Below are 13,474 nucleotides of genomic sequence, written 5' to 3' on the forward strand. Positions count from 1 at the left end.
AAGAAGAAGAAGAAGAAGAAGAAGAAGAAGAAGAAGAAGAAGAAGAAAACAAGACAAAGAACAAACTGTAAGAGACTCAAAATCGGGAAAGAAAAAAAAATAAAAAGGGAAAAAAAAAATCTCTGCCTGGCTCCCCTCTTGGAAGCGGGTGGGGAAACGCCAAGCAGCGAAGGTTGCTCGGCCTGTGGAAAGGGCACTCATTGGCTCCCTTCAAAGCTCCGGGTCTCTACCGGGAAGCTTCTCCGTCTCCCGGGCAACCAGCGCCCCAGCCAATCGCAGCTGAGCACCTGGATCACGTGACCAGGCCTGGCAAAATGGCGGCGCGACCGCAGCCCTGGCTGGCGGGTTCTGGGGTCTGAGTGTCCCCACTGGAGCTCTCGCGACAGTGATGATGGCGGACCCTGCGTGGAGAGACCCGAGTAGGCGCCCGGCAGAGCTCTCCGGAGACCTGTCCTCCCAGGAGGAGGAAGAGGAGGAGGCCGACGCCGAAGCCAGCGACTTGAGCTCCTGCTCCTCAGCCAGCAGCGACACGTAAGGCTCCAGGGGACTGTGGGTCCTCGGTCCCGTGAGCACGTGCGGGGAGTAGGGTGCTGGCCTGCCTCCTGCGGTATCCGGATAAGAGGGTCCCCGCCTCCTGGTGGGCCCTGCTCTGTGTGGGATGTCTGTGGTGCCCCCGAACCCTGCCCTGTAGCGCTGCCTTCTGACTCCAGAGCATTCTTAAGAAAATTTATTATTATTATTATTATTATTATTATTATTATTATTATTATTATTATGTGTACCTGCGTGGGCATGTGCACATGAGTGCAGTGCCCACAGAGGCCAAAAGAGGGCCTTGGATCCCTGCAACTACCAGCGGTTGTGAGCCACTGCTACGGGCGCTTGAAGTGTTTGAAACTGAACTCCGGTCCTCTCCGAGAGCAGCAAATGCACCTTACCTCTGAGGCCCCTTTGCACCCACAGACTCCTGAGTATTTACCATGGAGAGGCACCGTGCACACTTTATAAGGCAACTATTTTAAACTGTGGAGGTGTTTTCCACTTACGGAAGTGACTAGATAACAGAGCCTCAATATAAAGGCATCCGTTGTGGCTTCAGGATATTCGTGCTGTATTTTTCTATTCAACTCCAACGTTTTATTTTTCCAGTTAAAATACTTGATAAATGAATGAGTTATTTTGCGTCACAGTTTTACTTTTTTTAAGGAATCTATCCGTGTTCCTGTGGATTAAGGACTTGGAAAAGCCAGTGGTAATTTACAGTGAATGACTGGTAATAGAAGGGTTACCCAAAGGCCATCCATAGTTTTAGGATAACATTTTATGTGTAGTTAGAACTAGCAGTTACAAATAATTGTGACCATCTTCAACAGTATGTAACACATTCTTTCTTTTTTAGTTGTCATTAAAAGTTAGGGAAAACCCTATTTAAATCCTTCTAGAAGCTTAGTACAGTTCGAATGTATTCTTAAAATTTTGAACCAATGTGATAATATCAATTTTTCGAAGTTGTTGTCATCTTAAAAATGATTTTAAAATTTGTGGTTTGTTCTAGCTTTGTGTCCTAGCTGTGATGAGAAATTATGACTTAAGGCAACGTAGAGGAACGGTGTCTACTTGACTTACAATTTCAGGTCACAGTCCATTACTGAGGGAAGTCAAGGCAGGACCTTGAAGGCAGACCTGCTTTGCTATTCTGCATAGCAATACCTCCAATCAAAAACTCAGCTCAGCCAAGCTGCAGGGCAGAAAGCATGGAGGGCGATGCTGGCTGGCAAGCTTCTGCTCAGCTAGCTTTCTTACATAGAAAGAACCACAGTGGGTTGGGACCTACTTCAGTTAACAATCATGACGGTTCCCTACAACATGCCCACGGAGCCATCTGTGTTAGGGCAGTTCCTCAGCTGAGACTGTCTTACTAGGTGATTCTAGGTTGTTTACACTGACCAGGCACGGGTGTTTCACAAGTTTTCTGCTACACAGAACCTTATCGTGCTGTAGGGAGCATTAGGCTGGGAGTCCTGTGCTTGATCTCTCCGCATCTTCGTCACATCCTTTTATCCTAGAAATAACGTGTACAGTTACCATGGACGTACAAACGCTGCCTCTAGAAATCCAGACCTAAACTCCTGACAGGGTACCCAGCGTCCAGTGGGATTTTCTAGAAATGAGGAACTTGAGAAGTTTGTAGGAAAACCTTTAAGTATCCCACGGTCCAGAGTGCATGTGTCTGTGTCGTTATCAGTCATTAACTCAGCACTCCAAATATTCCAGTGTCCTTGTCCTGTTGCAAAAAGTTTAGCCGGTTGCATCCTACCAAAATTCAGATTTTTATGCCCGTGCCTTTTTGATGTGTATGACATGAAGGTTTTGTTCAAGTCTGTTACAATGTTAGGTATTTACTGTCCGGTGCAGCAGTTACAGTGCAAGCTGGGTCATCCAGCTTTGGGAAGACCCACCCTGACGAAAGGCTTAGGACTATGAGCCTAAACCTTTCAAGTCAGAGAGGTAGGCATTCCCTGTCACCTTTGTGGTCTTCATGAAACTTAGTAAGAAAGACCTATTACATAGCCTGGACTTTCAAGATTCCAGTTACCGTCTGACTCTTCTTATTGCAAGTTATTATTCCATGCATGCTGGTAATCAAAATGCAGACCGACCTGCATATGACCATCAGTTAGTAAGTTTATTATTTTTGAGATGAAATTGCTTTAGGATAACATTCTGGTAGGGTTTTAAAATAGTTCTTAGAGTGTGACTGTGTGTGTCCGTGTGTGTGCATGAGCCTGCATATGTTCACATGCATGTATGTGCACATGTGTTTATTTGTGTGCCTGTGTGTTTACATGTGTATGTGTGTGTGTGCACAGGTGTGTGTCCTTGCCCACAGTTGCCATAACACAGTAGAGAAATCAGAAGATAATTTGGAAGAGTTGATTCTCTCCAACTACCATTTGTGTTCAGGGCATCAAAAGCAGGCCATCAGGCCTGGCAGCAAGTGCCCTTACATGCTGAGCCGTTTGTCTGGGCCAAGGTTCTTTTGGTAGGTTTGTTTTAGTCTTGTGGTAGAAGGGGGTTTTAGGTAAAGGATGCCGTCATGTCTAAACCTGGCATGTGTGCATGACCTCAGGGAGGCTTCAGAGGCAAAACTGTTGAGGGAGTTGGGTTAAGGGACCCACTGACTGCTGCAGACCTGGGATGGTGAAAACCAGGCATTTCCTCAGCAGTGGAGACAGGCTTCTTCGCTCTGCTCTGCAGTTAATGTTTCATTGAACCAACATTGATTAGTTCATGTTGGCCAAAAGCTGTCAATTTTATGACATCAATTTTTAATTTTTTAGTGTTTTTCTTTTGCCATTGTTAATTTTATAACTAGGGCTGATGTGCAAGAAGAGGGGTGACTGTAAAATAGATTTTAGCTGAAAAAAAAATATGAAAAACTTCTACCTAAAATAAAATTAGCTAGAGAAGAAAGAAAATACTTCCTTTAAATCTTGCCTTGGATTTTCAGCATCTTTATTGAGACATATGTGAAAATCTGCACATATATCCATCAACATAGCACACTCTATCTCACCCAGATGTTTTCCCACATGTCTAAGACCAAGCGTTTCCTATAACCACTTGCTTTCTGTCCCTGTAGGTGGCTTTGGATTTTCCAGTTTTATAAAAATGCAGTCATTTTTCTCTGTTGTCTTCTTTTTTATGTTGTTGCTATAGTGGTTCAGCTCTCTCTTTTCTTTCTGATTAGAATTCTATTGTTTGTCTAGAGCAATGGTTACCTTTTCCTTGGGTTTTGACATGAACATGAGTGACTTATGGGATCAAATTCATGATGCCATATTATTTTCCTCTGTTCAAGGTGATAGTTCCCCCTTTTTCTCCTGTTCTGAACCCCAGCTTTACTTTTAATTAGTTCTTTTATAAACTCATGTAGTTCAGTAAGATAACTAGCATGAAAGTAGGTTAATAATGAAAATGATAATTCCCATCTGCCACCTCACTCCACTTCTAGCTCAGTGTGTTAAAGAGAATTCTCTTCCTTGCCTCATCCATCCTCTCATCACTGTCTCTTGCTTTATGTCTTTACACTTGATTGTGCTCACATCTTTTACTGTATCTCAGTCCTCAGTCCTCTCCCTTTCCACACTGCCTTACCACTAGGGCATGCCTCTCTTCTCTTCTCTCTTCTCTCTCTCTTTCTCTTTCTCTTTTCACGGGCATCACCTCCAAAAGATCTGGATGCTCTGCTTCTATTTCCAGTCATTTCTCCGTCCAGCTGCAAGAACTTACTTTCTCAAACACAGTTCTAAAGATTGGAGAGATGAGCTGGGTGTGGTAATCCTCAGCACTTGGGAGACAGAGACAGGTGGATTGATGTGAGTTTGAGGCTAGCCTAGTCTACAAAGGAAGTTCCAGGACAGCCAGGACTGTCACACAGAGAAATACTGTCTCAAAAAACAACAACAAAAGATTGGAAGGTTCAGTGATTAGGGGCATGGTCTGTACTGTTCTGGGAGAGGACCCAAGTTTGATTTCTACCATCTATATCAGGCAACTCACACCCATGTATAACTCCAGCTCTGGGGAGATCTGATGCCTCTGCCTTGGCAGGTGTACACACACACACACACACACACACACACGCACACACACACACCCATTAAAAATAAGTCTCCTTCATTCTCCTCCACATCAGTGATCCCTTTCTGGTTTCCTGGATTCTACAGGCACACAGATCTAAAGATTTGCCATGAAGATCCATAAGATCAAGTGAGTTAACACTCTAGCATGGAGGGAGAAGAGGTTCATGAATCCCTGCCCCTAACTAGGTGCTGTGGATGAATGATGGTCTCTGGGGAAAGGTGTGGGCCCTAGTAGATGGACTGAGCTCCAATGGATGGCTCCACACCCAGAAATGTATAGCAACAGTATTGGTCTTGATGGGTTCTTTAAATAATAAGAGACAAAGCTGTGGGGATGCAGGAGAGGGTGCATCTGAGAGTAGTTAGAGGGAGAAGTCAGGGTGAATATGATCAAAATGCAATTATGTGAAATTATCAAAGAATTAATAAAAGTGCATTTAAAATAAATCTTTAAAAGACAACACAGTTCTAAACCATTTTTCCTGCTCTACTCAAAAGCTCAGTGGCTTCCCATCCTTAGATTCCTTAGGATTAGTTTGAAAGTTCTTTTCCTGTGGAAGACTGTCAGAGGTGAAATTCAGATGTTATCAGCAGACAGAGGACCAAGATGAGAGAAGAGATGAGGCAGGCTGGAGCCCACTGATCATGTGCCAGATAGATTCATATTCCTTTCATGATGTATTAGCTACTTGTCTCACTGGTGTAACAATATACCTGATAACTTCAAGAAGGAAGGGTTTATTTGACTTAAGTTTGAGGGTCCATCATGGAAGGGAAGTCATGGCAGCATGCACTTGAGGCAGCTGGTCGCATTGCCCACACAGTCAATGAATACTTGGCTAACTGTCTCCTCTTTGTTCAGTCCAAGACCCCTGCTCGTGGCATGGTGCTACCCACATTTATAGGTGTTTGTACCTCAATTAACCTAACACAGATGAACACTCATAGACTTGCCCAGAGGCTAGCCCAATATAGTCATTCACAGGTATGACCAGAGACTTGTCTCCTAGGTGATTCTAGCTCCTGTTGCGTTTTGAATATGAAATGTCTCCTATAGGCTCATGTCTTTAGACATTTGAACCCCAACTGGGGTTGTTATCTGGAGTGGTTATAGAACCTTTAGGAGATGGAGCCTTGCTGCAGGAAGTACATCACTGGGGGTGGGATCTTAAGGATTTATGGCATAATCCCATTTGTTTCCTGTGTGCATGAAATATGATCATCCAGCTTCCTTCTTCTACCTTCATGCCTTCCTTCCTGTTGCCATGGTATCCCACTCTGATGGGCTCTGTCCCTCTGGGACTGTGACCTAAAGTAAACCTTTCCTTTCTTAGTTGCCTTTTGTCAGGGTGTTTTATCACAGCAACAGAATGAATCTAGGACAGACCACCTCCCCATGTTAACAACTTTCGCAGCTGTTACTTGCTGGATGGTCTCTGAGCTGACTCGGGACTTCATTTGGATATTACAGCTCTCCTGTTACTGTTGCGTTTTGGTTCCAGGGTTCCACCCAGCATATCGTGTTGCCACTCATCATCAGTTCCTCTTAGTCTCCTGTGGTTTGTCACAGTTTCCCAGCCCATGCCCAGTCTCCCAGCATCCACCTCTCCGTTAAGCCGATGTCTGCCCTGTTCCCTGTTCTGTGAAAGCCGGTTGTTAAGTCCTCTTTTTCTTTTGCTCCCTAACTCTCTCCCACCGTTTATCCTTCATGCCTCTGTCTTGTACCTACTGTATGCATCATCGTGGGGTCTTTTCCAGAGTCTTTTACCCACAAAGCAAAGGTTTTTTTAACTTTACTTTTGCTTATTATTATTGTGTGTATTTCTAAGTGTGTGCGCACACGTACATATGTGCAATGTAGGATGTGTAGAGAAAAAAAAGCAACTTTGTGGATGGAGTCCGTTCTGTCTCTTCACCATGTGGGACCCAGGAATCGAACTTAGGTTGTCAGGCTCGGCAGCAAGTACTTTTATCAGCTAGGCTGACTCGCTATCACATCAGAAGTGTTTTCATTTACCACAGTGGCTGGCCCTATGTATTTGCTACATTCTGCCCACCTGGATCTTTAAAGCATAACCACAAGGTGAACTCATACTCAGATTTTAATGATTAAGATGAACCGGCCTTCTATGTAGCAAATGAAAAAGTGCTCATGCATCTAATATGAAGAACGTGGCAAACTGAAGGGATGAGGTGATAAAGCAAAGCATCTGTAGTTGAAGTTGATACACAGCTCAGTTATTTGGCGCCAGTCACTCTTCAGCACTGTGACAAGCTAGTTGAGGGAGGAATGATTTATCTTGGCTCCTGAGTTCAAAGCAATGGTTCCTTGGCTCTGTTTCCAGGCTTGTGGGGGAAACAGTGCATTAACGTGGAGGGAAGCTGTGAAGGGAGGGGGACAGAATACAGTTTGAGAGCATGCTCCTACTGGTCTCTGCCTCCTCACAGCCCTGTCATCTGTGACATCAGTGGATGGTACCCTCATGCTCTGTTCTCTCTAGCCCACTGCCTGGGAACAAGCATTAGCATATAAGTGTTTGGGGACACTTCATAGTGTCAACCACAGTGAAACCTGATGATACTGTCCAGAATGTGCCACTGAAGATCATTGTTCATTTGTCACCTAAAGGCTTACAGCAGGCACACAGTTATTGGGATCTTCAGAGTGGAGCTGTGGAATTATTAAACAGTAACCTCTGTGAGGATAGAAGGTGAGGTTGAAGCGGCCATTGGCTGGTATCTGTAGTTAGTGACGGGGGCAATAAAAGTTAGTGACAAGCCAATAAAAGGATAGGATATTTTGGGGGACTAATTTTCATGGTATTCAGAAAGCAGTATTTGACAGAATTTAAGTTAAAGAACCAGAGTTGCTAATAAACAGTTAAAAGAGCAGAGCAAACCTTTTCTTTTTGGTTGAATGATCAGAACACAGATTACACCAGTGGTTCTCAACCTGTGGGTCAGGACCCTTTTACAGGGGTCACCTGAGACCATTGAAAAACACAGATATTTACATTACAGGTCATAGCAGAAGTAAAATTACAGTTATGAAGTAGCAAGGAAATAATTTTAGGGTTGTGGGGGTCACCACAACATGAAGAACTGTATTAAAGGGTCACAGTGTTAGGAAGGTCGAGAGCCATTGGATTACATACTTCCCCACCAGGGTGATCAGCTTAAGGCTGTCCCCACATGGTGGATTTACAAGGAAACAGGTGTCACGTTAAATAGCGGCAGCTCGGAAGGCAGCCGCAACTCCAAACAGGACAGAGTATGATCAGTTAACTACCACAGAATGAATGTAGTTTCTGTTTAATGCTGTCTCGATAATTTTAGTGGCGATAATTTGGGTTTTTTAATAGCCAGCTTCCCATCTATCCTCTTTTACAGCCACAGGATGAATTATGTAAAGCGTTAGCTTTACTTTTCATAGTATTACCTCTAATGAGGAGTTGTGCAGAAATTATACGTTACAGCTCAGTTCATTCTGAACTATGATTATAGCTGGTTTGTTTTAGCCGTGGTTGCAGTTTGTGGAAAGATGAAGGCTGCTTTTCTGAAAATTGTTATCTGAACAGAGTACACTTTGCTTAGCTTTGTTCTAACTGAAGCCTGAAGCTGTCCCAAGTACTCACTATGCAAATAGGATGCTTTCCTGTGGTTTTCACACAACTGGTTTCTATGGATGTGATCATACTTTCAATGGCTAATGTGAATTCTGAGATGTCCAAAGTGAGCTGTAGCCACAAGTGGCTGGATTCATGGTGTGTGTGTGTGTGTGTGTGTGCGCGCTTGCCCAGGTGTGCACATGGGGAGGCTAGTGGTTGATAACGTTATCAGCCTTTATTGCACTCTACCTTGCTTTTTGAGACGAGTCTCTCACAGACCTGGAGCATGTTTTGAGCTAAACATGCTACCATAATGTCATGTGAGGGATTTTTCTGGGAAGACACACACTTATACATCTTCTCACCCCATAGGGGGAACCCATGGTGGATTAGACAGCAGCATCTAACTTGGTGAATCAGTGAGGTTCTGTTGGGGTCCCTAGCAGGAGTTAGTAAGGGGTTGCTTATAAGGGGTGGGGACAAATCAAAAGCAAGTGTGTGACCCCAGCAGTGGTGACACTTCAGCCCTTGAACTCTCTCCCAGCTTGTGGGCAGCTCCACAGGCCCAGGTATCTGCTCTCTGCAGCTGCTGGTTAGAGTACCTGCTCCTTCTGTAAAGCTGGCCTTCTAGAATTTTCAGGTTTTCACTTTCCTAGATGTGTGGGAACATTTCACTGCAGAGAACACGTCCCAGCCTCTGTCTGAATTAGTTTTTTTGATGTTGTTTTGCCTTTTCTTTTTTCTTTTCTTTTTCTTTTTTTTTTTTTTTTTTTTTTTTTTTTTTTTTTTTTTTTTTTTTTTTGTTTTTTTTTTTTTTTTTTTTTTTTTTTTTTTTTTTTTTTTTTTTTTTTGACAGAGCCTCACTCACTTTGTAGCCTGGAATTCACTGTGTAGCCCAGGCTAGTCTTGAAGTCATGACAGTCCTCCTGCCTCAGTTTCCTAAGTGCTAGAATTACAGGTGTGAGCCTGAATTAATTTTACTTTTAAAAACACAGCCCTGAAAAAAAAATAAATAAATAAAATAAAAAATAAAACACAGCCCTGTACATTGTAAAAAAAGGTCTGTCCTTCCCCCTTGTAATTGATTTTCTTTGGTATCACTCTGCCTGTTTGATTCCCTCCCCCATTCTTGAAAACACTATAACCACCACCCTCCATCTCTAGTACCAAGCCTACTGGTGCTCCCACACCAGAAATGCAGCTGTCTCTCTCATGTTGGATGACCACTGAGTTGACCTCTTCTCTCTCATACAGTGATCTGGAGCCTGAGTGGCTGGACAGTGTGCAGAGGAATGGAGAACTGTTTTACCTGGAACTAAGTGAGGATGAGGAGGAGAGCCTCCTTCCAGAGACCCAGACTGTGAACCATGTGAACCATGTCAGGTTCAGTGAGAAGGAGGTCATCATTGAAGAGGATGATCCCAGAGAACGAAAGAAGTATGAGCCCAAGCTTAAGCGCTTCACCAAGATCTTGAAAAGCAAAAGACTTCTACCCAAGCGCAACCACAAAAAGAACAGCAATGACAGTGGCCCGGTGTCCATCCTCAAGCACCGGTCCAACCAGAAGACCGGACTCACAGTGCAGCAACGGTACAAGGACGTGACGGTCTACATCAACCCCAAGAAGCTAACTGTCATTAAAGCCAGGGAGCCACTCAAACTCCTGGAAGTGCTGGTGGGAATCATCCATCAGACCAAGTGGAGCTGGAGACGGAGCAGGAAGCAGGCAGATGGAGAGAGGCTCGTGGTGCATGGCCTGTTGCCCGGAGGCTCTGCTATGAAGAGCGGTCAGGTACTGGTTGGTAAGTGCTGCAGCCAGCTGCAGTCCTTGTTTACAGAGATACATGGTTGAGGGCAGTGCCTGTGAGTGCTGGGGTGGAAGACAGAATGGACAGTCTCCAAATAAAGTCAGTACAAATGGTGCCCCATGTGTCATGGTCTTAAAAGAACTGCTTCCATGGAGAGGAGACACACGCAGCTGGTTCAGAACAGGGAGCAGCCTAGCTGATCTTCAAGTTTTGAATAATTTTTTCATCTTGCTTATGTTTGCTGACAAGAAGAAACTAAGTTGATTATACAGTGATCACTTAGGCTGTAACAGCTGTATCCAATAATATGATACAAAATATATAATTTATGAATAAAAATACTTTTAAATTGTATGTTTGCACTTGAGGACACCAAGTTCTTGGAGTAGCTGTAGACTGTTTCAGTTGACCTTCTTAAGGACAGTGGTATTATACATAAGTTCCTTTGTAAGGGCACTTGTCTAAAATACCACACCAGTTTTGAGTGGAAAAATACAAGTTATTTTGAACATATTGAGTATTTTTACATTGCTGATGTTAAGCTCTGTGATATAATGTATGAGTTATTTGGCACCTTTATTCTGCTTGATAAAGATAAAAGACTAATCACACATGAAAATATATTCTTTCTTATGGTTACTTATTTACTTGTGCCTGGGCACATGTACCCAGACATGTGTGGAGGACAGAGGACAGCCTGTGGGAACGGGGTCTGGGGGTCTGGGCAAGGACCTCAACTCACCAGGCTTGTTAGCAAGTGGGTCTACCCACTGAACATCTTCCTGGCTCTGAAAAAAAAAAAAAAATCAACAAAACTTCAAAGTTGTAACCGTCCTAAAAGGTACCAATTTTTTCAGTGGACCCAGCTCAAAGCACGAATTTTAGAAACATTTTAAGATGTGTCTGCCATGAAGTCCAATTTCCATTGTTTGTTCATTAACCCGAACATCTGAGCATCTGCTAAGTATCAGGTGTACAAAGATTGCTCTGATGATCTGACTGCCTGTGTAAAGAGCTCACATGGAAGAAGCACATCAGAAACAGGCAGTCAGTGTCACAGTGTGACAGACAACATGACAGAGTACCACAAAGGTAATTCTCAGGAGACATGTCTGAGGGTATGTTTCCAAAATGCATCTGTATGTTACCAAACAAAGAGATGTGGCATAGCCAAAGCAGCAGGCATCCGGTCCAGTGAGAGACCCCATCTCAAGGCAGTAAGGCAGAGGGTGATGAGGAAAACGGCCAACTTCTTGTTCTGGTGTCTGCATAGACATAGGAACAAACACCCACACACTCATGTGTGTGACATACACACAGACATGTAGACTCACACTCACAGTTACACTTCTCATGGGGAATTAAAAAGGCCACACAAGAAAGGTAGAACCCTGACTTCTAGGGAAAGGTTTACCTTCCAGTGTTTCCTTTGTCTGCACTGGAGCTTTTAATGCATGAAAGCCTCCTTGCTCAAGGAAGCCAGCAAAGTTCCTGGCTGCTTATGAAGTACATGGCAGTATATAAAGACACTGCGGCAACAGTAGTTCTATTCCATCATCATTGCCATTTTTGCCAGACGTGTGGTCTGGATACAAGTGCAAGTAGACTGTCTTTCCACATACTCAAGAGAGAGCTGAGGATGGGAACATTTAATGTGGAATGCTCGTTTTAGTATATATGGAATAGAGGAACTTAAGAAAGAGCAACCCCATGCAGAGTGTGTGTGAACGCCAAGGGCTGTGCCCTAAAATAAGCCGCTATTCATCACAATTCAAGACCCTCAGACACACTTGTGATCATGTAGGAGGGCCAGGTCTTAGGAACAGCTGCCAAGCTGCTGTCTATAATCTCCCCCTCAGCTGAAGTCGTCTTTTGATGAGTATTTACACAGGACACAAGTGTCTTCACACCCTTCACCTGTTTGGAGAGATCTATCCACACACTCCTTTCCCAGATGTCTTTCTCACCAACTTTTCAATCATGATCTTTCCAAGTCCCTGACCGTCCAGCCAGTCCATTCACTACAGCCCATGAATCAGTGGACAATTGCACATCTGGCCATTTCTCCTTTCAAGTACATACACACGTGAATGGCCCGCAGTTCTGCCCACTGTGGAAATCTTCCTTCGCCACTGTCTTTCAGGGTTGTTGCAGAAAGTGGCTGTGATGCTACAGCTGTCCACTTCTGCTGCACAACATATGAAACCATCAGTAAGCCAAGCCCTAGTCCTCTCTTCCTCAGTCAGCCAGTCGTAGGGGACACCCCATGAGCATAGGTGCATACTTGGCAGTAGAGGGCACTGTACCAGGAGTAGAACCATGGGCACGTGGGCAACTTCTTCATGTAACTTCAGGACCTGCTCAGGCCTGATCTCCTGTACACCACTTCCCTCTGAAACTTCACAAGCCAGGCCTCTAACTCCTGCACTGCCCTCAACATTCCCATCTTCCGAGCTCCTAAAGAACATCCCACTGAGATCTTAACTCTCAATGGCTCTTCTAGCCCAAAGTACCAAAGTCCTTCTACAGTCCTCCCCAAAACATGGTCAGGTCTGTCACAGCAATACCCCACTGTGCTAGTACCAGCCTGTCCGAGTTAGGGTATCTATCGCTGTGACCAACCACAATGGCCACAAGCAAGTTGTGGAGGAGCTTACACTGCCACACTGTAGTCCATCATTGAAGGAAGTCAGAACAAGAACGCAAGCAGGGCTGGAACCTGGAGGCAAAATATGACACAGAGACCACGGAAGGAAGCTGCTTACTGACTTGCTTCACCGTGCTCACTTGTTCAGCCTGCTTTCTTATAGAACCCATGACCACCAGCCAAGGGATGGCACCACCCACCATGGGCTGGGCCCTCCCCCATTGATGACTGAGAAAATGCCTTACAGCTGGATCTCGGGGAGGCATTTCCTCAGCTGAGGCTCCTTCTTCTCTGATGACTCTAGCTTGTGTCAAGTTGACACAAAACCAGCCAGTTCAAAGGGGATGAAGCAGGAGGAGTGTGTGGCACGGATGCCATTCAGACTTGTAGGTGATGGAGAACTCCCCCGGGTAGTGGCCAGTCATCTCCAGCTTGATTTCTACTTCTTATACATACCCACCATACTGCCTGCCATCTTGAGCAGGATGATCAATTTTCCTTGGGTAGGTCTTCACCTCTTCAGGCTTCTCCACTTATACTGTCTCCTTAGCCTTTCTTAGGTGCTTGGGCAGCAAGCACTGCTTCCTCTACAGGCTACAGTTCAGGCACCGCCTCTGGTGGGCACTGTACAGCTGCATCAGCTGCTCACAGGACATGTCCAGCAGCTGGGTCCAGGTCCACACCATGGTAGATGAACTTGCAGGAATTCTGTTTTCTCTTCTGCTTTACTTCCACCATCTGTCTGGCTTGTGAGTCGGGTGGATA

The 13,474-nt window shown here is 44.6% G+C and overlaps 1 protein-coding gene across 5 annotated transcripts in view; it reads left to right on the forward strand.

Annotated features, from left to right (window-relative positions):
* The first annotated feature begins 322 nt into the window (after nucleotides 1-322).
* Intu (inturned planar cell polarity protein) overlaps nucleotides 323-13,474 on the forward strand; it is a 60,776-nt gene continuing 47,624 nt past the window's right edge. For all 5 annotated transcript variants that reach the window (XM_055626101.1, XM_055626103.1, XM_055626102.1 and 2 more), the window contains exons 1-2: nucleotides 323-531; nucleotides 9,509-10,056. In XM_055626101.1, coding sequence (XP_055482076.1) covers nucleotides 389-531; nucleotides 9,509-10,056 — 691 coding nt within the window. In that variant the 5' untranslated portion in view covers nucleotides 323-388. The remainder of the gene's footprint in view (nucleotides 532-9,508; nucleotides 10,057-13,474) is intronic.

This window comes from Psammomys obesus, unplaced genomic scaffold, assembly GCF_907164565.1.
Source record: "Psammomys obesus unplaced genomic scaffold, mPsaObe1.curated_primary_1811, whole genome shotgun sequence".
NCBI lineage: Eukaryota > Metazoa > Chordata > Mammalia > Rodentia > Muridae > Psammomys > Psammomys obesus.